The 23,425-nt window shown below is 41.0% G+C and overlaps 1 protein-coding gene across 3 annotated transcripts in view; it reads left to right on the top strand.

Annotated features, from left to right (window-relative positions):
* Nucleotides 1-22,147, top strand: part of unc119b (unc-119 lipid binding chaperone B) — a 62,400-nt gene extending 40,253 nt beyond the window's left edge. For all 3 annotated transcript variants that reach the window (XM_080208445.1, XM_080208447.1, XM_080208446.1), the window contains exons 4-5: nucleotides 6,190-6,362; nucleotides 16,506-22,147. In XM_080208445.1, coding sequence (XP_080064571.1) covers nucleotides 6,190-6,362; nucleotides 16,506-16,618 — 286 coding nt within the window. In that variant the 3' untranslated portion in view covers nucleotides 16,619-22,147. The remainder of the gene's footprint in view (nucleotides 1-6,189; nucleotides 6,363-16,505) is intronic.
* Nucleotides 22,148-23,425: the final 1,278 nt, after the last annotated feature.

The raw sequence follows: 23,425 nt of genomic DNA, 5'->3' as shown, positions 1-23,425 counted from the left end.
TCTAGTCCTTCGAGCCTGCCCCGCCATTCAATAAGATCATGGCTGATCTGTCGTGGCTCAGTTCCACATTCCCGCCCTCTCCCCATAACCCTTAATCCCCTCTCTTATCAAAAACCCATCAACCCGCGTCTTAAAATTATTTAGCGAGGTAGCCTCCACCACTTCAACGGGCAGAGAATTCCAGAGATTCACCACCCTTTGAGTGAAGAAGTTCCTCCTCAACTCCGTTCTAAACCGCCCCCCCCCCCTTTATCTTGAGGCTGTGCCCCCTAGTCCTACTGTCCTTTCTGAGCAGGGAGAGTCTCTCCACCTCTATCCTATCCATCCCATTCATCTTATACGTCTCAATGAGATCGCCCCTCATTCTTCTAAACTCTAACGAGTACAAGCCTAATTTATTCAGCCTCTCCTCATAGCTCAACCCCCTCAACTCCGGCATCAGCCTAGTAAACCTCCTCTGCACTCCCTCCAAGGCCAAAATATCCTTGCGTAAGTACGGCGCCCAAAACTGCACACAGTACTCCAGCTGCGGCCTCACCAATGCCCTATACAGCCGCAGCAAGACCTCCCTACTTTTATATTCAATCCCCCTCGCTATGAAGGCCAGCATCCCATTCGCCTTCCTGACCACCTGCTGCACCTGCAAGCTGGGTTTTTGCGACTCATGCACGAGGACCCCGAGGTCCCTCTGCACCGTCGCCTGCTGCAGTTTTTCGCCACTTAAGTAATAACCCTTCATACCATTATTCCTACCAAAGTGGACCACCTCACACTTGCCAACATTAAATTCCATTTGCCAGTTCCTGGCCCATTCGCCCAGCCTATCTAGATCCTTCTGCAGACTCTCCACACCCTCCGCACAATTTGCCGTTCCACCAATCTTGGTGTCATCAGCAAATTTCGACACCCTACACTTGGTTCCCTCCTCCAGATCATCTATATAAATGGTAAATAGCTGAGGCCCCAGCGCCGACCCCTGGGGCACTCCACTAGTCACCATCCGCCAATCCGAATAGCACCCATTGACCCCCACTCTCTGCCTCCTATTTGACAACCAATCCTCTATCCACGCTAACACCCTACCCCCAACTCCATGTCCCCTGACCTTCTGCAATAACCTCTTGTGAGGTACCTTGTCAAACGCCTTCTGAAAATCAAGAAAGACCACATCCACCGGCTCTCCTCTATCCACCGCCCTAGACACATCCTCATAGAACTCCAGTAAATTTGTCAGACACGACTCCCCTTCAACGAAACCGTGCTGCGTCTGCTCTATCAAGCACTTTCTCTCAAGATGCCTCGATATTTCCTCCTTGATGACGGATTCTAACATTTTACCCACAACAGACGTTAAACTAACCGGCCTATAATTCCCTGCCTTTTGCCTGGCACCTTTCTTAAACAACGGCGTAACATTAGCCGTTTTCCAATCTTCCAGCACTTCCCTGGAATCCAGCGACGTCTGGAAAATAACCACCAAGGCATCCACTATCACCTCCGCCATTTCTTTCAGAACCCTCGGATGCATTCCATCCGGTCCTGGGGACTTGTCCACAATCAGCCCCTCCAGTCTGTCGAGCACCGCCTCTCTAGTAACAGTAATGTCATTAAGACCCTCCAGTCCTACCACCTTTCCATCTCTAACACCCGGCAAATTATTCACGTCATCCTCCGTGAAGACAGAAACAAAAAGGTTATTCAAGACCTCAGCCATTTCCCCATCCCCTACCACTAAGTCCCCCTTCTCATCCTCTAAGGGACCAACGTTCCCTTATATGTAGGAAAAGTGGGAATTAGTCCCCAAAACAGCAATAAAGGATTTGGGCCATGCTAATGACTGGAAGCCTCATTGTTGCTTTTCCTGCAATGAGGTGATGCTTAACGAACATTGCCCTTTTGTGCATTTAAGTTACATAGACAGTTAGAAAAGTGTGGTTCTTCATTGCTGATTGACAACTGTCTGGCAGTATCAATCTAGTTTATTGTCCGCATGATGGTCTTACTGATCCTAGAAACCAAAGAAATTTTGTTCTCAAATAACAAAAGATTATTCAATACACAAACATGTATAAATCTGCGGGATAAAGCTGTTCTTATCACTTTCCAGCAGACATATCAGTAAATGTGCAAGTTTTTTTCTAGTTTGGTAAAACCTTTGGCTTAACAATGTAAATAATACTTGATTTATTTGAGTATGCATAAACAGAAATAAAATCTGAAATTTGTTTTTAAGATGTTAAGTGAGCCATTACAATCACTGCTCTACTCATCCATTAGCTGTTGTCATCCCCTGCCCAGGTCGCCCTGACATCTCCTCCTGCTTGCACTGCCCCAACCCCTCTCCTGCTTGTGCCTCCCTCCCCCGCTATTCATGGAGCCCATGCCCTCCTCTCAAGTTGGCCCCACTCCCTGCTCCAATTGCCTGTCAAACGTTTGAAAGAGGGAATAATGCAAGAATGTGGAGAGCAGAGCAGTGAGCTTACTTTTAGATTTTTGTCACAAATAGCTTCCTCCCTTTTGAGCTGTAAAACCTGTGATTAAACACCTCACTTTCCTAAAACCTCAGGTTTAATTTGAGGGCAATGAACTTCAGGGGGAAAGAACAACTTCATACATTGCTATCATAGCTCTTGGGGCTAAAGGGATCAAGAGATATGGGGGGGCAGGTGGAATCAGGATATTTGATCAACCATGATCAAAATGAATGGCAGAGCAGATTTAAAGGGCTGAATGGCCTACTGCTATTTTCTAAGTTTAGGAACATATTATAGATGAAAAACAACTAAGTTGTGTTGCTTTTTAAACTTTTATGCAGGATGTATTTATCAACTCCATTGTAAGGCCTTTTCCTGACTCTTTAAAAAAAAAAGTAAGCCTGCCAAGATGACTAAAATGTTTGTGTTTTTTTAATCTAATCTGTGTTCTACATAACAATGGTTCTTCTGTATACATGGATAAATATTGCAAGTGAAGTCCCCTCTATATCTGGAGTTGACAGATTTATAGAATCGTTAACGAGTCATATGTAGCCCATTGTGCTGATTAGAAGTCAATGCTCTTTGAGTTGTTGATGTAAATTTTGTTTTCCTGACTCAATCAAAATTTGAACAATTTCATCTAAAACATTGTGTTTTAAAGAAGCAAATGCCTTTGGCTGCAGAGTATATTTTCATATCCCTTCATGGACTAAATTCCTGAGGACGAAAATACCTTCAAGGATGTTTCAACAATGATTTAGCAACATTAACATAGCACACCATGCCAACGCATTTCAGGTTCAATAGAAAATTGGACACCAAGCCCAGGAAGGAAATATTAGGCAGAGTGACGAAAATCTTGTTTGAAGCAGGAGAAATTATGGAGGATTTTGAAAACTGGTAACAAAGTGGAGAAGTTCAGAGGAAATTTGAAAGCATGGAGCCTGGGGGCTGGTAGGTGTACCAATGCCACACCTACCATTGGTAGGGCCAAGACAGCATAGGTTGGAACATTTGCAAGAGTGGCTTACAAGACTGAATGAGATCAGAGGAATGGGAAGGAGCAAATCCATGGAAAATCTTTAAAATTTGCATCCTTGATTTCTTTTTTAAAAGTTGGGCTCATGATTGGCCAATACTTCAGTGCTGATCAGTAAAAATATTGAAAGAGTATGACTTGGAGATAGCGGTGGCAAATTTCTAAATGAGGTAAAACTTATGGATTGTGGAGAATGGGAAACTGATTAGTTAAATAGATTCAACTGTAGATGAGCTCAGGTGGGCCTTGCTGTCTGTCCTGGCTCTGACTCTCATCCTCACCATTCATTCTTTTGCTTGCTGTCTCCCCTGTCCCATCCACTTGCCTTCTCACTTCTCCCCCTACCTGAACACTATTTCCCCCCCCCCCCGGCCTCCATTTGAACACAATCCCCTTGTGTTTGTAATAGAGAAAATATAGGATCAGAAGCTCATCAGTACTTGGAGGCTGCCAGCAGTCTGGTTTAAACTGAGCATGTTTAGAAAGATGAAATCATTTCAGTTCAAAGGAATTTGTGCTGGGGTGGGGGGGGTGATGTGCTGGTGGTGGACAAAGATGGTCACTTTTGCCTTCCCAATGTTACACTGAAGCAAATTTGTAGCCCATTCAAGACAACATGTTATATGACTTGACTAACAACAGAGACGTTGAAAGTTATGAGGTGGTATTGATGTATATTTGGAGACTGACTCCATATTGTGAATGATTTGGGAGGTGATAAATGGTTTCAAGGGCTTTGAACACAGAGGTTTCAATTTGCCTAGATAGAAGTCCAGATTGTATATTTCAAGGTGTTTGCATGTGTTGACAAGGTGGATGATCTTACTGGAGGAAAAAGGGTTATTTGTAATGTCAGGTAGCAAGGAAGGTCAGCTTAATGGGAAAGGTGTCAAGGCAACAAGAGGAGGCAGCTCCACAAACATCCCCATCCATGATGATGGAGGAGCAAAATTGGAGCCCGTAGTAAAATGGGGAAAAAAGCCCTCTGCTGGGGATGACCATCAAACAAACTGGTTGGACTCTAACCTGATGACGTGAGACTTCTTAAGCAGAAAGTACCTAGCAGAAAGGGAAATGCTTGTGGTGGGGAAGGTCAATCATCTCAGTACCACCTGGAAGTTCCCCTCTAAGTCAGTTAACATCTTGATTTGAAAGTATATCACTTATTCACTGTCTCTGGATCAAAATCCAGGAAATCCCTCCCTAATAGCACTGGATATGCCTACAGGTTAGGGACTGAGGCAGCTCACCGCCACCACCTCAGGGCAACTAGGGATGGGCAATAAATGTTAACCTAGCCAAAGACACCCACATCCTGTAAATGCTTTTTTTAAAAGGTGACATCATAGTCATTATGGCAGATAAGACAGGTTAAGTGAGATGCATGTTCAATACTAAGGTGGGGGTTAAGTCTGGAAGGTGGTTTGGCTGAAGTGACCAAAGTCAAGGAAAATTATCAGAGGTAGCTGAACTAATTATCTTGACCTTAACTGACAAATCCATGAGCTTCACTTGGAAAAGGCAAGAAAGCAGGAGCTGAAAAGATGGTTAATAGTGGGTAAAATAAGTTTAGTGATATTCCTGCTCTCTATGGCTCCTGAATACTCTTTTGGCACAACTTAGAAAGATCTACTTTTGTTTAATGTAGTCTGGTTAGAACTGACCAATGCTTTGGAGGAGATATTGAAGTTTTTTAAGCTTATTTATTAGTGTTACAAGTAGGCTTACATTAACACTGCAATAAAGTTACTATGAAAATCCCCTAGTTGCCACACCCCAGCACCTGTTCGGGTACACTGAGGGAGAATTTAGCATGGCCGATGCACCTAACCAGCATGTCTTTTGGACTGTGGGAGGAAACTGGACCACCTGGAGGAAACCCACACAGACATGAGAATGTGCAGACTCCACAGTGTCACCTGAGGTGGGATTTGAACATAGGCCCCTGACACTGAGGCAGCAGTGCTAACCACTGTGAACATGCTGCCCATAAATGTGTGAAATTCACCGGTCAGTCTGAGCTGTGACTCACAATTAGCAAAAAAAACTCTACTTGTGTACAGTTAATCCAGCCATGTGCATGGAGGTGTTTGTGTATCAGACTCCTACTGTATGTATTAAACAGCCCGGAATCCCCGAAGGCAGGGCCTGCAACCTCCATCGGAGCCATGTGTGGTTCACTAAGGACTCTTGTGGCTCCCGACTTTGATCTATCAAAGCCATTTTGATGGTAATTAAATGGCTTTTTGTTTTTAAACTTTTATTAACATTAAATTATCTATCAATTAACTGTCTATAAAATGTTGTTGAAATATATCCGGTTTGTTTATCACTATTATTGCCATTTGACTTAACAGCATTGTGCTTAAGACACTTGTTAAAGTTTTGATTTAAAACTTATCGGTTCTTTTCTGTAACATTTTAACTACTATTATGAGTTGAGGAATTAATGCAAATAAGGGGGAATACCTTGGCATATTTTTAAATAACTAGAGTGTTAAGTAATGAAACATAATCATCAGCCAGTCTGATTAGTTGTAGTAGTGTTTACAATGTATGGAAAAGTATCTCATGTTAGAGACAGGAACTTATAATTTGATGTAAAAGTGGAATAGCTGCTTTATTTTGACTTTCTTCTGCACTCTTTTTACACCTTTTGTCCTTTATTTACAGGGTAGAATTTACAGTTGGGGACAAGCCTGTAAGTAGCTTCAGGATGATTGAAAGACATTACTTCAGGGAGCGGCTGTTGAAAAGCTTTGACTTTGACTTTGGATTCTGTATTCCGAACAGCAGAAACACGTGCGAGCACATTTATGAATTCCCTCAACTTTCTGAAGACACCAGTATGTATTTCTAGCTTTTATAAGTTCTGCTTTGGGGATGTTACAGTTTTTAAGCAAGTTTCTGGTTGCCAGTCAAATCAACCATTTATGGTTTATTTTATCCCTTTGGTTCACAAGTAGGAACACCTGTGTTCTGATCATCAGTTTTACAAACAGGAATGTCTATGTTGTGACCATCAATAAATTGTAATTTTGCTGGATTTGAAGAAAACATCAAATTACTCCAATTTCATCTTGCATTTGGGGGATCTTATAGAGACGTATAAGATAATAAAAGGGATGGATAGAGTAGAGGTAGAGATTCTTCCTGCTCAAAGGACAGCAGGACTAGAGGGCATAGCCTCAAGATAAGGTGGGGGGGGGGGTGCAGTTTAGATCAGAGTTGAGGAGGAACTTCTTCACTCAAAGGGTGGTGAATCTCTGGAATTCTCTGCCCGTTTGAAGTGGTGGAGGCAACCTCGCTAAATATATTTAAGTCACGGGTAGATAGTTTTTGACAGACAAGGGAACTAAGGGTTATGGGGAGAAAGCGGGAAAGTGGAACTGATCCGCTTCAGATCAGCCATGATCTGATTGAATGGCAGGGCAGGCTAGAAGGTCTAGATGGCCTACTCCTGCTCCTATTTCTTATGTTCTTATGTTTTCATTGATATTTTTGAAAATAGACATGCTCAGCACTACATTTTCTGTTTGGCTTTCTTTCAAAAGTAAAGGCGGCTGTTAATCCTCTGAACACAAGTGTTTCATCATTAGACTCTTGCAGCAAGTGAAATTCTTATTATGCAGAGTCTCTTAAACGCAGCATGCTTAGATATTCCATGCCTCCGATGCAAGTGTTATGTACCCGAATATAAATTTGCAGCCTTATATTTTCCGAGGCAATTCTCTGTGTTGATACCTTGCTCCATTCTGTATGCTGTTTGAGAGCCAATGTTTTGTCCAGTGGTGGTTCTTCCCAGATGTGAGCCTTTGTACTAGCCAAAGGTAGTCTGAGTTCATTGTGTTTTCAGGAAAGTTTCTTCGAGCAGCGTGATCCAACAACAAGCGCTCCAGCTATACTAGATCTGGTAATGGGCATTAAGATAAGATTAATGAATGTCTTCTTGGGGAAGCCACCCCCTTAGTAGCAGTGATCATAAGATTGTATTTCACATTGAGTTTGAAAGAGAGAGGAGTGGATCTAAGGCTCGTGTTTTGGACTTTAAGGGCAATTACGAGGGCATAAGGACATAGCTGGCTTAAAGTGAAGTGGGAAATTAGATTAAGAAGTCAGAGTTGCAGTGGTAGATATTTCAAGATATTTCAGAACACTGAGTATTTCTTTCCCATTGTAATGCATCCTTTTTTTCAAAGGAAAGAATGCACCAATCATGACTAAGGATGTTAAGATAGTATCAATTAGAAAGAAAGGCAGGTCAGAATGGACAGAATATAAAGAGCTAAAAGATCAATGGAGAGGGAAATTTTGTGCATGAGATTTTCTCATAGAAACTCTTACTATCTGTATATTTCTACTGATGTTTAAAAATGAAGAAGTGAGTAAAGTAGTTCCATTAGTGAGCAAGTGTGGGGAATTATTATGGAAAATAAGGAAATGGTGGATAAATTGAACAGAGAATTTTCTTCCATAAGAAATAGGAGCAGGAGTAGGCCATCTAGCCCCTTGAGCCTGCCCCGCCATTCAATGAGATCGTGGCTGATCTGAAGTGGCTCAGTTCCACTTTCCCACTTTCTCCCCATAACCCTTAATCCCCTTGCCTACCAAAAACCTATCTACCTGTGTCTTAAATATATTTAGCGAGGTAGCCTCCACCACTTCAACGGGCAGAGAATTCCAGAGATTCACCACCCGTTGAGTGAAGAAGTTCCTCCTCAACTCCGTTCTAAACTGCACCCCCCCCCCCCCACCTTGAGGCTGTGCCCTCTAGTCCTGCTGTCCTTTGAGTGGGAAGAACCTCTCCACCTCTACCCTATCCATCCCCCTTCATCTTATACGTCTCAATAAGATCCCTCCCTCATCCTTCTAAACTCCGAGTTCAAGCCCAGTCTATTCAGCTTCTCTTCATAGTTCAACCCCCTCAACTCTAGTATCAGCCTAGCGAACCTCCTCTGCACTCCCTCCAAGGCCAAAATATCCTTGCGCAAGTGCGGCGACCAAAACTGCACATAGTACTCCAGCTGCGGCCTCACCAGTGCCCTGTACAGTTGCAGCAAGACCTCCTACTTTTATATTCAATCCCCCTCGCTATGAAGGTGTCTTGACTTAGAGGATACAGATAACATCCCAGCAATTGTGAAGCAGGAGGTGAAAGGGAGGGAGGAACTTAAAACAATTACAATCATCAGAGGAAGTATATGGGAAAAATTACTAGAAATAAAAACTGACCAATCCAGAAGTCCTAATGGACTTCATCCTTGAATCTTGAAAGCAGTAGTTGTTGCGATAATATATGCGTAGGTTTTAATATTCCCAAATTTCCTAGATGCTATTAAGGCCCATCAGATTGGAAAAAAAATCAAATGTGACTTGGCTGTTCAAGAAAATAGGGAGGAAAAAGCGGGAATCTACAGGTTAGTTAGCTTAATCGGAGGAGTTAGTTTTGTTTTAATGGTGTCCTTGTAATGTCAGTAGATGCGTAATCCAGCTTAGTGATCTGAGGTTCAAATCCTGCCATGACACATTTTTCTCACTCGAGACCAATGAGTAAGTTTTTGAAAAGATTGTTAGAATCCTTATGATGCAGGAGGCGGCCATTCGGCCCATCTACACCAACTCTCCAACAGAGCATTATACCCAGGCTCACCCCTCTCCCAGTCCCAGTAACCCCACGCATTCACCATGCTAACCCACCAGGCTACATCTTGGCATACTAAGGGACGATTTACCATGGCCAAACTACTTAACTTGCACATCTTTGGACTGAGGGGACACTGGAGCACTTGGAGAAAACCCATGCAGATATGGGGAGAATGTGCAAACTCCAGTGACCCAAGTCTGGAATTGAACTTGGGTGCCTGATGCTGTGAGGCAGTAGTGCTAACCACTCATCCAAGATTTCGCTCCAACTGTATTTCAAAAGATTTTAGGAAAGGAACAATCACTGAGCTGAAGTACAAAATAGCAAAAAAAAAGTAAGTGATAAATATGTGCAGAGTGCAAGGGTGTCAGACTGGGTGGGTGCATGTGTATATGTACATGTGCTTGCACACAAGGCAGACATGTACTCACCTTCCACATGCGTGCACACTTTTTTTTATTCACCCTTGCATATTCAGTCTGTCTCACCCCTGCACACTCCATCTCATATGCGCGCTCTCACACAAACCACCCTCAACCACCCCTTGTAATTTTAAAATCTCTGATACTTTGACCAGTTTGCTTATTCCAATGTTTTACCCTGGTGCCCTTATTTGCAAGATGGACAAAGGACAAACACAAGTAAAGGTTCAACAAGTTTATTAACAATAACACTACTAACCCTTAAATTACCCACACAAAACAAAGGATACCCCAAAATCGGATATACTACCCGCAAAGATGGTTTGGTTAAAACTGCAGGCTCGATTCTGAGTCCCTCTGGTCTGGCGTCACGAAGGTGAGTCTCGATGGCAGCTTCTTCCTTCCTTCCTTCTCTGGTCAATCTTCCGAATGGTCAAGGGTCACCTCCTTCATCGAATCTTCACTAGTCTTCCCTGCTGGTGGCTGCAAGTGTGTCCCTTTATCCCCTGCCTGCTTGCCTTTGCGGAAACTTCTCTGGCTTCTGGCCAATAAGCTCCCAGGAGGGGGTTCCAATACCCAGTGGGTTTCTTAATGTCTGCCTGACAGGACACCAAGGTCTGCCCTCAGGTGTCCATCTCCATGCTGTTGCTTACATGTAACCTGTTATCAGATTAAGCCAACTGCAGGAACTTGTGGTGACAAAGTCTGGCCCGATCTGGGCTTCTAACAATAGGCTGGTGCATTTCAGTGGGGTGCAATGATCTCTTGCTAAGTATCAGTAGGGTGCAGGGGAGATTATGAATCAGGCCCAGCCAGGTCTGTGTATTGTACAGCTGGCCTGCCTGAGGTTTGACTGTTTGATTTTTTTTAATATGCCCAGTTCTTTAATTTAGGATATCCAATTTTATCAGCCTTAAAACTAGGCCCTGTTTGTGTTGCACCCTGCACCTCTCGCAGGCTTGCCATTCCTTTACTTCCCTTGGTCCTCACTTATGCCAGTGTTCATTGCTCTTCCAATCCAGAGACTGTTTCTGTTTGTCACTTGCTGCTAGTCTGCCCACCTGAAGCAAAATGGCCTGTGATTGGAAGAGTAGCTCTGAGGAGTAATGCTGAAATTTTGTCTGTTTGACCAAGATTTTATAAACTGATGCTGGGGTCAGTTGGAGGAGCTACTGGCCCAAGGACTGTACTGTAGATGAGCTTACTCTGAACCCAGCAATGTGGTTGACTTTAAACTGTTGTTGGAAATTACTTAGCAACCCAATTGGGGATTAGGACATGAGAAGGATTTTTACAATAGATGAGACTAGTTTTTAAAAATTCTCTTTGCAGTGCTGCAATTTAAATTCAATTAACTAAGGAGGGATTTGAACCCATGTCCCCAGAGGATGTGAATGGGCCTCTGGATTACCAGTCCAATGAGATTGCCACTATTTCATAAGAGTTAAATTGTTCTGTGGAGAGTTCCACTTAGTTCAGGAATCGCAGCTTGAAATTTCCTGTTGATGTACACCATTTATTCAATGGAAAAACTTGGTGATTCTTCAGGTAACATTTTACTTATGATTTTCACTGCATTTGGTAAGGGACTTGATTTTGATATTGAATAAATGTGAATGTTACCTAGTTTTTAATCCCCCCCCACCCTTCCTCCAAATCTCATCTCTTGCTCCATGTCTCACTTGCAGCAACCAACTCATCTTGGAGGAGGCAACTTGATAAGTGAGGTTCTTTACGTTTTGTGAGAATATAAACTAGACTTTACAATTGAAAAATGAAAAAAATCTTAATTAAAAACAGATGAAATAGCAAGCTAATATTCAAATATAATTCCTAATTGGCATCTTTTCAAATTAATTATCTTGGATCTGGTGCTATGTAATGGGGCGGGTAGAATTAGGGACCTTGCGGTGAAGGATCCTCTTGGAGAGAGTGATCATTGTATGGTGGAGTTTCTGGTGCAGATGGAGGAGGAGAAAGTGGGTTCCCGGACACGCGTCCTTTGTTTGAATAGAGGGGAGTATGGTAGGATGAGAGAAGAATTGGCAAATGTGGACTGGGGGAGTGCGTTGGAAGGTAGGTCTGCTGAGGAGCAGTGGAGGATCTTTAAGGAGATCTTTCTTGGTGCTCAGCAGAAATTTATTCCGATGGTTAAAAAGGACAGTAGGAAGAGAGGTAACAAGCCGTGGATAACGAAGGAGGTGAAGGAAAGTGTTAAATTAAAAGCGGAGGAATTTAGAGTAGCTAAGAGCAGTGGGCGAGAAGAGGATTGGGAAAGGTTTAAATGTCAACAAAGATTGACAAAGTTGATAAAGGAGGGTAGGAGAAGCTATGAGGCTGGGCTAGCACTTAATATAAAAAAGGATAGCAAGAGTTTTTATAAATATATAAAAAGGAAGAGGCTGGCTAGGGTGAACGTTGGTCCTTTAGAGGATGAGAAAGGGGAGCTAGTGGTAGGGGATGGGGATATGGCTAAGGTCTTGAATAACTTTTTTGTTTCTGTCTTCACGGAGGAGGACGTGAATAATTTGCCGGGTGTTAGAGATGGAAAGGTGGTAGGAATGGAGGGTCTTAATGACATTACTGTTACTAGAGAGGTGGTGCTCGACAGACTGGAGGGGCTGATTGTGGACAAGTCCCCAGGACCGGATGGAATGCATCCGAGGGTTCTGAAAGAAATGGCGGAGGTTATAGTGGATGCCTTGGTGGTTATTTTCCAGACGTCGCTGGATTCCGGGGAAGTGCCGGAAGATTGGAAAACGGCTAATGTTACGCCGTTGTTTAAGAAGGGTGCCAGGCAAAAGGCGGGGAATTATAGGCCGGTTAGTTTAACGTCTGTGGTAGGTAAAATGTTAGAATCCGTCATTAAGGAGGAAATTGCGAGGCATCTTGAAGGGAATTGCTTGATAGGGCGGACGCAACACGGTTTCATTAAAGGGAAGTCGTGTCTGACAAATTTACTGGAGTTCTATGAGGATGTGTCTAGGGCAGTGGATACAGGAGAGCCGGTGGATGTGGTCTTTCTGGATTTTCAGAAGGCGTTTGACAAGGTACCTCAAGAGGTTATTGCAGAAGGTGAGGGGACATGGAGTTGGGGGTAGGGTGTTAGCGTGGATAGAGGATTGGTTGTCAAATAGGAGGCAGAGAGTGGGGGTCAATGGGTGCTATTCGGATTGGCGGTTGGTGACTAGTGGGGTGCCCCAGGGGTCGGTGCTGGGGCCTCAGCTATTTACCATTTATATAGATGATCTGGAGGAGGGAACCGAGTGCAGGGTGTCGAAATTTGCTGATGACACCAAGATTGGGGGAAAGGCAAATTGTGCGGAGGGTGTGGAGAGTCTGCAGAAGGATCTAGATAGGCTGGGCGAATGGGCCAGGAAATGGCAAATGGAATTTAATGTTGGCAAGTGTGAGGTGGTCCACTTTGGTAGGAAGAATGGTAGGAAGGACTATTACTTACGTGGCGAAAAACTGCAGCAGGCGACGGTGCAGAGGGACCTCGGGGTCCTTGTGCATGAGTCGCAAAAACCCAGCTTGCAGGTGCAGCAGGTGGTCAGGAAGGCGAATGGGATGCTGGCCTTCATAGCGAGGGGGATTGAATATAAAAGTAGGGAGGTCTTGTTGCAGCTGTATAGGGCATTGGTGAGGCCGCAGCTGGAGTACTGTGTGCAGTTTTGGGCGCCGCACCTGCGCAAGGATATTTTGGCCTTGGACGGAGTGCAGAGGAGGTTTACTAGGCTGATACCGGAGTTGAGGGGATTGAGCTATGAGGAGAGGCTGAATAAACTAGGCTTGTACTCGTTAGAGTTTAGAAGAATGAGGGGAGATCTCATTGAGACGTATAAGATGATGAATGGGATGGATAGGATAGAGGTGGAGAGACTCTTCCCGCTCAAAAAAGACAGTAGGACTAGGGGGCACAGCCTCAAGATAAAGGGGAGGCGGTTTAGAACGGAGTTGAGGAGGAACTTCTTCACTCAAAGGGTGGTGAATCTCTGGAATTCTCTGCCCGTTGAAGTGGTGGAGGCTGCCTCGCTAAATATTTTTAAGAAGCGGGTTGATGGGTTCTTGATAAGAGAGGGGATTAAGGGTTATGGGGAGAGGGCGGGAAAGTGGAACTGAGCCACAACAGATCAGCCATGATCTTATTGAATGGCGGGGCAGGCTCGAAGGGCTAGATGGCCTACTCCTGCTCCTATTTCTTATGTTCTTATGTTCTTATATTTCTTAATTTGGTCTGGTTGAAAAGTCATACTTGTAACAAATACCAATGTGTGTAATGTTCATACACTGCCTACAATCTGAGTTTCCGTCCTGCTGTGTGACGCTTGTATTATGAATCTACAGGAGGAGGATATCCCTAGCCCACCAGAAAGCCAAACTGTTCCTCAACATTGTGGTTAGCCTCCAACCATATTTACTTGTATCAAAATCCTGCTCCCAAGGCAGTATGTTAGTTTGATATTTCCCATGTCAAATTTGGATTTGCATTGGTAGTCTCTCGGATTCACTCACTATCACTGGCTTCGTTCAAAGAAGACTACATTCCTTCTGAGCACAAGTTTACCCTTTTCTGTCCAATATCTCGTCATATGACAGTATTACCTGAACCTATTATGTAGACTGGATACTGTAGTCTTGCATGTGTCTCCCTATTCATTTTGTCTCTTCCAAAAGATTCAGTGATGCACTTAAGACAAGGCAGGGTTACAGTCAAAAGACAGCACTGGGCCTAAGTGATTGTTCTTGCAGAGAACTGGCACAGAGATGATGGGCCAAATGGCTGCTTGAACAATCCATGATTAATCAATAGGCTGATATATTCCATTATGTAAAATGTAATTTTAATCTATCTTGTATAATACAACGTAACAGAATATAACAAAACACATTACAATTAAGTAAGCTTTTCTGATCAGTGATTTCTCTGAATCTGATCACTAATCATTATGGAGTTCTCATTTCATCTGCAATCAAAAAGGTTTGACCAACTTTTGACACTCAGCAATTGACCAGTTGAAGTACAAAGCCATACCTACCTACCTTGCTCCCTTCAGAAGAGTGTGAGCTTCCTAAACAACAACAACAATTAATAGGTTTGTACAAATGAGGGCACTCCAATATTAAACCCAGTTTCCTTTCTGAAATGTCTTCACAAATTGCATGGTCTCAAACTTGAGATATGTGGGAAAAGACGATCCTAGGTTCTTTTGGGAATAATTCTTTATCTTAAATATAAATACAATATGAGATCTTGTTAAATTGGAATCTGCTTTCACAGAAGCTCTGCTAGAATTTAACCCGAGCTAAAGCGAAGGACTTTCTTCCGGATTAAATGATCAGAAATCCCAAAACCTGTCATTTCAATTTAATCAGAGATTGTGGTTAGTGTTTTCTCTTTCTATCTGTAAGGCAGAATAACCAGATTCATTTCATTGTTGTGGGAAAATTACCACTTCGGAGTCAGACTGGAGGAACAACAATACAGTTTTATTTAACAAAGCTTCGTGAAGAAAAGGCACCAGCACTCCGCAGTACTGGACAGCTACCTTCTCTTGATGAAACAATAGAAGCGGTCCATCTTTATACCCCTCGCACAATAGGTGGACTGGACACTATTATCACATCATTATAGTCAAATGGGTACAGCATTTCTTAGCTCATTATTATGGACAGGTACAGCCATGATCGTTTCAATATCACATTGTTCCATGAATGGGTACACTTCCTCTTTATCAATGACTTAATTTTATTCTATTCTTGTCGTAAGTGGTTCCTTTGTGATTATGCATTCCTGTTCTTAATCTCCCTATCAGACCCCATTGTCCCAGGACTATCTTTATCTCTTAAGGTGCCTGGCTTCCTGAAGCGTCTGTTCCCTGTTTTAATTCAATTAACTGTCTGTCCTGTGGTTTAAATTTTAAGTAGTTGTCTGTGTTTGAAAGTCAGTCTCTGTGTTGGATGTCAGTGCAGGTTTAATGCCTTTTAACCCCTTATGTGCCAGGCAGCTATTTTTATGCCAGGTACCCATCTTTATGGCTTTTTTCCACCTTCATCATAACACATCGACTTCAGCCAAGAACTTTGGCCGTTGGCACTGCTGCTTTCCAAGCTTACTTCAACATTTGTTTCTCCAGCATGTGACTTTAAGTTTCTCCACTCATTCGATACAATTCTGATATGAGGAATGTTTTGTTATCTATTGCCATTGTATACAGGCTGAGGTTACCTGGTAAAAGTGGCTGTGTCATGTTGCAGACTAGTGAACAAAATTTGTGTTAAAAATGTTGCTTGAGGTTGGTAGCCTGTTTTAAAAATTATTTGTTGGAAAAAGGTTGTATATGGTCTGCATTATGAACAAGTTTGATCACCAAGTAGCCACTTGTAGATTGTGCTTATGGAATAACTTGAAGGACTTGTTTTAGAACATCTGTCATCTGCAAAATTTACTTTCAAGACATTTCTTGTGTTATTCTGGTCATTCAAAACATTTCCTGAAAGAGGACTGTGGATTAAAAATGAACTGTGGTGAAAATAAAGGCTCCAATAGTGCTTCTGGTATAGGTGGGCTTCACTTCTACATTAGTTTAGCAATGAACCTTTCAGTAGTTGAATAGGTCTAGAGCAATGGAAATCTAACATGGAGAATACATAAGTAGAAGACTTTTCTTTTTTATCATGTGACGTTGAGGAAGAGAGTAAGGCAGCATGAATGCTTGTGTATTTCTCTTGCAAAGAATAGGTACAAATGTCGGGGGATGTAATCATCTTTTTGTATTGTCGTCTTCCATGGTTCAAAATGATTGTGCCCTTTCCTAACTTTTTAGGTTCAAGATATTATTTTAGTTTGAAGTTTTAATATTTTCAGTAAATTTTTATTTAGAGTGCTAATTTGTACCTTCTCTCTCTCTCTCTCTTTGCAGTTCAGGAGATGGTGGCGAATCCTTATGATACACGGTCTGACAGTTTTTACTTTGTGGACAGCAGGCTGATCATGCACAACAAAGCAGATTATGCGTATAATGGAGGACAGTAGTGAAACAGTTGAAAACTTGTATCTCAGCAGAGACACAGCCCATTCAGTCTTAGCCTGCTTTGATGAAGAAGGTGGCTTTTGGCTGTGAATTCTTTTATCATTTCTATGCATTCTGCACTAGAGAATTCGTGCTTACTAATGACTGAGGCGATGGAAACTGAGTTGGAAATCCCACCCATGTACAGTATGCAGTGATTGCCTATACCTAACATGAATGCCTAGTTATGATGAAAGATTCCTCCTGATAAAGGGACCTATTTGTATTTATAATGAAATAGTCATGCCACTGCGGGGAGCGTGGCTTTGCACTCTGGATATGGGTGGGTGACACTAGAGGTAATTGATTAGAAGATCAAATCATTCTCCATTTAAACAAAAATGATTGCAGGGTACCTCAATAACCTTTTTTGTTATAGTTCACATAATCCATTTACTTGGTGACCACAGTGCAGTGCTTCAAATCTTCAATGGACCAGGTCTAAACTTGAACATATACATTGAATGTACCTTATTTATCACTAGATACAGCTTAACTCAAAGGATTAGATGTAAAGATTTTTGCAAAAGTATTTTTTTTTACATGGAAAAGAAGTTCTTCAAGTAACATGGTATTGTTGGCTTTCACATCATCCATTATATGTCAATCTAAAGTTTTTAAATGTGATCCATTTTTGATTTGAGTCTTCATGGCATGAATTGATAGGTGTGGCTGGCAAAATGAACATATCATTTAAAACTGTTACGGCAATTAGTTTCAGAACAGTATAGATTTTGCAATTTGGGATACTCCATGTTATAAAAACTATTGTGAACCTTCAAAGGTTCCTGAGTTTATTTAATTTCTGTGTACTCTCCACCTGTTACTAATCTCTGTCCAACAAAATGGATAACACTTCCAAATTATTCTATTTGAAAGTAAACATCTCAATCCAAGGACTGTCTTTGAAGTTCTGCATCAGAAACTGAATGGTAAAAATATTTATTTACTGCATTTTATTTCCTTTCTAACTTGGAAAGGGGAGTTCTACGTGAGATGATGCACCATAGCTTATAAACCAGAAAAGTTGGATATGAGATGCAATTTGCCAAAAAAGTCAATCTATTAAAATTTCTGTTTTCTTTTTGACCTATAGCTTGAATGTGACCAATACCATTCAGTTGCATTGACAGGACTTGAATGTATGTAAGTTACTAAGGAAAAATATAACCGCCTTCCTGGCAAGGCACCATTAGCTGAAACAAATAATTCCAGATTTCTCAGGCACTAGCTGCTTTAAATTAAGAAATATAAAGACTACCATTAGTACACATGGTATAATTTTTATACGACACTTCTGATGCTCCTGTCCAAATTGTCAGCTGACTTGATAGAAGAAGTCATATGGCATGACTCTTGACTACCCTTCAACCTTTTGTGGCTTGTACTGAAATTCAGAAATGAGTACTAAACCCATTCAAGAATCAGTGACAAACTTTTTCGTATTTCCACTTATTCTGATTTCAAAGTAGTGCAAATATCAGAATTACTTGGATCCATGTAGTTTCTTTGCACTGATAGGCAGAGACTGATGTCTCCATTTTATAATAGACCAGTAAGAAGCTGCTTTGGAGTAATATCAATGTCTGTAGAGTCAAAGGAATGCCAGCATTAGTGCCGATGTAGAGTTGCTTGCAATAAGCCTGTCAACATCCATCTTTTTGGAAATTTGGTTAACATGTGGTCAAGGGTAGGTGCAGAATATTTGATGAACCTTCTTGGAAGGCTATTGGCATTTGGTTGATTTTCTTAAAAACTTTGCGTATGTTGACATTGTGGTACTGCCCATGTCTTCACTCCATTTGGACTCAAAGACATTTTTTGTTTTTAAATTGGCAATCTTGCCACAGGTCTTTGTTACATTCCATTTGTAACTTGACTATTCAATTTTAATTTCTTGTTCATTTTTAAACATTTTAAGTGATGCTAATGATACTGATTTGAAAATCTTTCTCCATAGGATTGAATGTTGGCATTAGATAAATTATTAGAAAAAGTCATTGGTCTAGGGATGTATAATGGTAGTTTCTCTAAGTTTCAGACTCTTTGATATTTCCATGCTAGTTGCACAGTGGTATCGTTAATGTGCTTGCTTAACTGAAAAACAAATCAGGAGTTCTGAATAGTATCCCCTTCAAAAAAAATTTAAGTATATTTTGATTTAATTAGGGCTTGGGACTTCACTTGAATTTCGATTTGCTGTCGTTGACTAAAAATTAACAATTTAAATTTATAATATCTTTTTGAAAAGTGTTCTTCCCCAATTCCAGCCCTCAACTTTCTCCATCGTTTTTTTTTGTTCCCCACCCTCAAATCAGTTGACCTAACAAAGCTTTTTAAAAGAAAACCATATGACAAAAGCTTGAATGTGGATCAATGAATTGTGTTTCAGATGAATGGTAGACAAAAGAAAGCTGAAGTTGGCAAATTGGTGTAAAATAAGATATCCAGTGAGTTTTTTTGTGATGGTTGGTGCAAAGAAACTTCTCTTTTTGAAGAGGCAGATGACATATCTATTATAGTTTTTGCCAGCTTGGTTCAATTTGTTTCATGACAACTCTGACATGCTTGAAATTATTTGAATATATCCAAAGTATATTTGTTCATATGCAGGCTTGCTTGGGTCTGGCATCAGGATAAAATAACAGTTACAGGCAAGAGGAAGTATTTTTTACTTCTGGTAGAGACTAGGAGCTAATTTTTGTCTGACCACATTTCTTTGACACAAGGTGACATAAATCTCATATATATTTGATATAAATTAACCAGAACTTTATTTCTCTAAGCTGGCTAACTTTTGTAGTTTTGCACCTATTTACATTTCAACTATATGCTGCTTCTGATGGTTGATCTGCCTTGCTGAACTGTGGGTGTTGGAAGTATTTCAGGGTGATCACCTGACAATTCTAGGGGTCAGACTGGTGAATCCATAAGCAATTTTTATGCTTGTACTATAGGCCACTTTGTTTCATAAAACCCACAAGTGTAGCACGTGCTTTTTTCGTTATCTCTCTTCCCCTTTTATTGTCTTTGATCCAGTTCTGCTTTCACTAGGTACTTTTGAGGTTTGCATTAATTTGTTTAAGTGTCTAATAAATGTCCTAGTAGGTCTTGCTCCAATTCATTTTTGGAGTCTGGGCCATCACATCCAATTTACCCTCCAATTATAGAGTTGATGAGAAGTGGTGCTGAATGTGTACTCCTAAACTAGCAGAATGAGAGATTTCCATGTACGATTCATCCTGTCACTATAAATTTTGACCAGTAATTTTACCCTGTCTTTTGTGAGTTGTAAGATATACCATTCAGCTTGAAAATTTGTAATCTGCCTGCAAGGAGACATGGGTTGGTGCCATTGACATTTTGTCATGAATTATACAAAATATTCCTCTCTGGGTCAGCTTTTTACCTCCCTGTTCTAATGTTGACATCAATAGTATTTTTGAGCTATGTAACGGTGAATTGTTTTTTAATACCTATATGCCCAACAGTATATGTTAAGATTGAGATCGAGATTCAAACTGCATGTAAGATACCACTTCAGTCAGTACTACAATAAAAGGGTACCTTCGTGTGCATACTTTTTTCGCCAACAGTTTAATGACATTGTGTCACCATCTCTTCCAGGAAGGGCTTTTTAAAAAAAAGTATAGTTTGAAGGAGATCATTAAAATTATGATCCCAATACAAGAATCTGTCCAGAGCCTTGATGTCAGCCAGCTATTCCTGCTAAGCGATCTTAAAAGGATAATGATGATGAATTAAGTAACAATTGCAGTGATGGTTGTCACATGCATAATTGTGTTAACATGTCATTATTCCCATCATTCTGCTTAGTTGATTTATCCACACTACCCCAGAATAGCTGTGTTCATACAACCCAGGGCAGCTTGCAGTAACTTGGTCTTCAACTAAACATTGCAAATGAATGTAATAATTGAATACTAGGCACTAATTTTGCACTGTGCTTTGCCTGGTATTATGGGTATAACGTTTTAAGCCCTCAAAGAAACCTAGAGTTTCCTTTTACCACAGGAAAGTTGTGCAATCCTTTTCTTACAAGGAAAGGCGAACGATGAGATGGAAATGCTTGCAATTTACATGGCTCTTTTTCTTGGAAGGATCAAGATGTTTCCTAAACCCTTTCTGAGCTAATTCCTACTCACTAATTCTGAAAGGTTTGAGTTTCTAGCTCAAGCTGAAATTTCTGAATCCCTCTATTAGCATAAATTGAGATTACATACACTGGGAAGAAACTTAGAGGATAGATTAGTTGGGAAGAGGAAGCAAGAATATGAAATCAGCTTTGTTTTCCCAAGTAAAAAAGCCTTGCCTGATTTGAGGGGAAAATCACTGAAGGGTTCAAAATTGTTTCCTTGCAGACATGAAAAGTAGTAGAATAAATGTTCTGCATCTATTCAGGCAGTGTATTTGGTGCACTAACTTTTGCTGATTCTTGGGAGGATGAGTTGGCCTCCCATATATTGTATTTTCCACCTTCTCCCTTTTAGCATGGGTCTTTGGATATGGTGAAATAAATTCAACCAGATTGTCTATTATACTTTGTTCTTCAAGCTGTTTGATGACAAAAAGCCAATTGAATTGCTTGAGTACAGCAAAGTGTGGGATTGTTACAGTAGGTTTATGCTATACGTTTGGACTCCATTGTTGTTAGCTTCTAATTTAGTGGGGGTGAAATGCTACATACCTGATGGACTGCTGGTTCTCTGGGTAGGAGAATCCTGTGGTACCAGTTCTTTGTCTCTATGAATTTCCTGTTTCTTGGCATTCCCAAGTTGAATGTGGATGGGGTCTTTACACCAAATGGGAGGAATTAACTTTTTTCATAATTTACTGTTGCTTCATTCTGAGAATGAAGCACTGATTGAATACTCTGCCCTGAAATTTGAGATGTTCGAACTGTATGTATAATTAATTTCAAAAAACTATTCTGGGAAGATTTGCAACAATGCTGAATAAAAGCGACAATGTTCATTTGAATAAGCTTTAGGTCCTAGCAGGGTAATGCAGGTAAAATTAACCAGTTTGGAAATTGGCATGGTGATGGTGCAACAGTTCTCAAATCTGCATCTAAATCTCCTCCATAATATGTTCAGTGTTTCAGTTGTATCTTGCACAGTTTTTTTAAAGAAAGTGTTCACCTGCTTCCTCAACCTGTAGTCCATTCTATATTAGTATCAAACTGAATAGATGCAAAATGCTTTTGGGATATTTTATGAAGGGTAATAAATGTCGCTGAGTAAATCTTATATTTTTGAACTTGATAATTTGTTTAATATTTTCACAGGAAATGTAAGATGCATAAATTCACATTTGTGATTTAATGCTTTGTAATTGCATTAGAATGTTGAGCTGTATTTTGTAACACTTGTCTTCAATTTTTCATATTCTTAAGTGATAGGTGGCTTGTTTGTATCAAATGTTATTTTGTCACAAAGAATAGTAATAAAGATTTTTGATTTTCAACTGTATTCAGTATGTTAATGAAAGCATTTGGAGTGTTCCAGTTGTTCGAATACTTTTTTGTTCTGAACAACCACCTTTTGGGCTAACTTTGTATTCATTCACTCTGAGTAGGAATGGAACAAGTCTGCACTAGATTTTTAAGTATGTCTTCTGAGCACTTTCTTCAATGAGTTTATTTTGCAGCGAACATTCTTATTTTAATTGATGCTGGGGATGGGATTGTAGGGTGTTCCCATGAAGACGAATGAACTCAACAGGTGGAGCACAGAAATCCTCCTGGCATGTGCATAGCCAGGACCAGTGATGTGGTTAGTCACAACCTTTCACACCCTGAAGTATAAAGTTGACATTTATCTGGACAGAACACACACTGGCTATACTATATGTCAATAGATAAAATGAACCCATTCTCAGCCTCTTTCAAGGCACAATCAGGTTGCATTTTGGTATCTAAGCCACCTTATAACATTACACAACATTTAACCTGGGTGGACAAATTCAGTTGCACAGCTCTTGGTCATCTGGTGTTCTATTTCCAGTAAGGAGTCTCAACAAGTTGAAGTCCAACAAGTTTATTTGGTAGCACAAGCTTTCGGAGTGCTGCCCCTTCATTAGGTGTGTGTGTCGATATGCACAATCTTCTTGCAGATCCTCCTCAACCTTGAGCTGGTAGTTTGCAGTGCTAGTGGTAGTTATGATGTGGAGATGCTGGCTTTGGACTAGCATAGGCACAGTAAGAAGTGTCTCAACAATAAAGTTAAAGTTCAGCGGATTTATTTAGTAGCTTGTGTTACCAAATAAATCTGTTGGACTTTAACCTGGTGTTGAGAGACTTCTTACTGTGTCTACCCCAGTCCAAAGTCAGTATCCCCACATGTTCTATTTCCATGAAGGAACGGTCTACATTAAGGCTGTTCAAAACATTTCCAATACTGAGTTATCAGGAAATTCAGCTATTCATTTTGCCATTTTAAGCACCATTTATAGATCTTTGTGCCACCCTAATATACAAGTGTACAAAAATAACAGGCATCCAGTGGTTAGCATTGCTGCCTCACAGCGCCAGGGACCCAGGTTCAATTCCCAGCTTAGGTCTCTGTGCAGATTCCACACATTCTCCCCTTGTCTGCATGGGGTTCCTTCCACAGTCTGGAGACCTGCTGGTTAGGTGCATTGACCATGCTAAATTCTCCCATGAATCCAAACACGTTGGAGTGTGACAACTAGAGGCTTTTCACAGTAACTTCATTGCAGTGTGAATGTAAGCCTACTTGTGATAATGC

The sequence above is a fragment of the Carcharhinus amblyrhynchos genome, chromosome 20 (assembly GCF_965287045.1).
Source record: "Carcharhinus amblyrhynchos chromosome 20, sCarAmb.v2.hapA, whole genome shotgun sequence".
Lineage (NCBI taxonomy): Eukaryota > Metazoa > Chordata > Chondrichthyes > Carcharhiniformes > Carcharhinidae > Carcharhinus > Carcharhinus amblyrhynchos.
The sequence above is the reverse complement of the archived record's forward strand: the minus strand, read 5'-3'. Positions and strand labels throughout refer to the sequence as shown.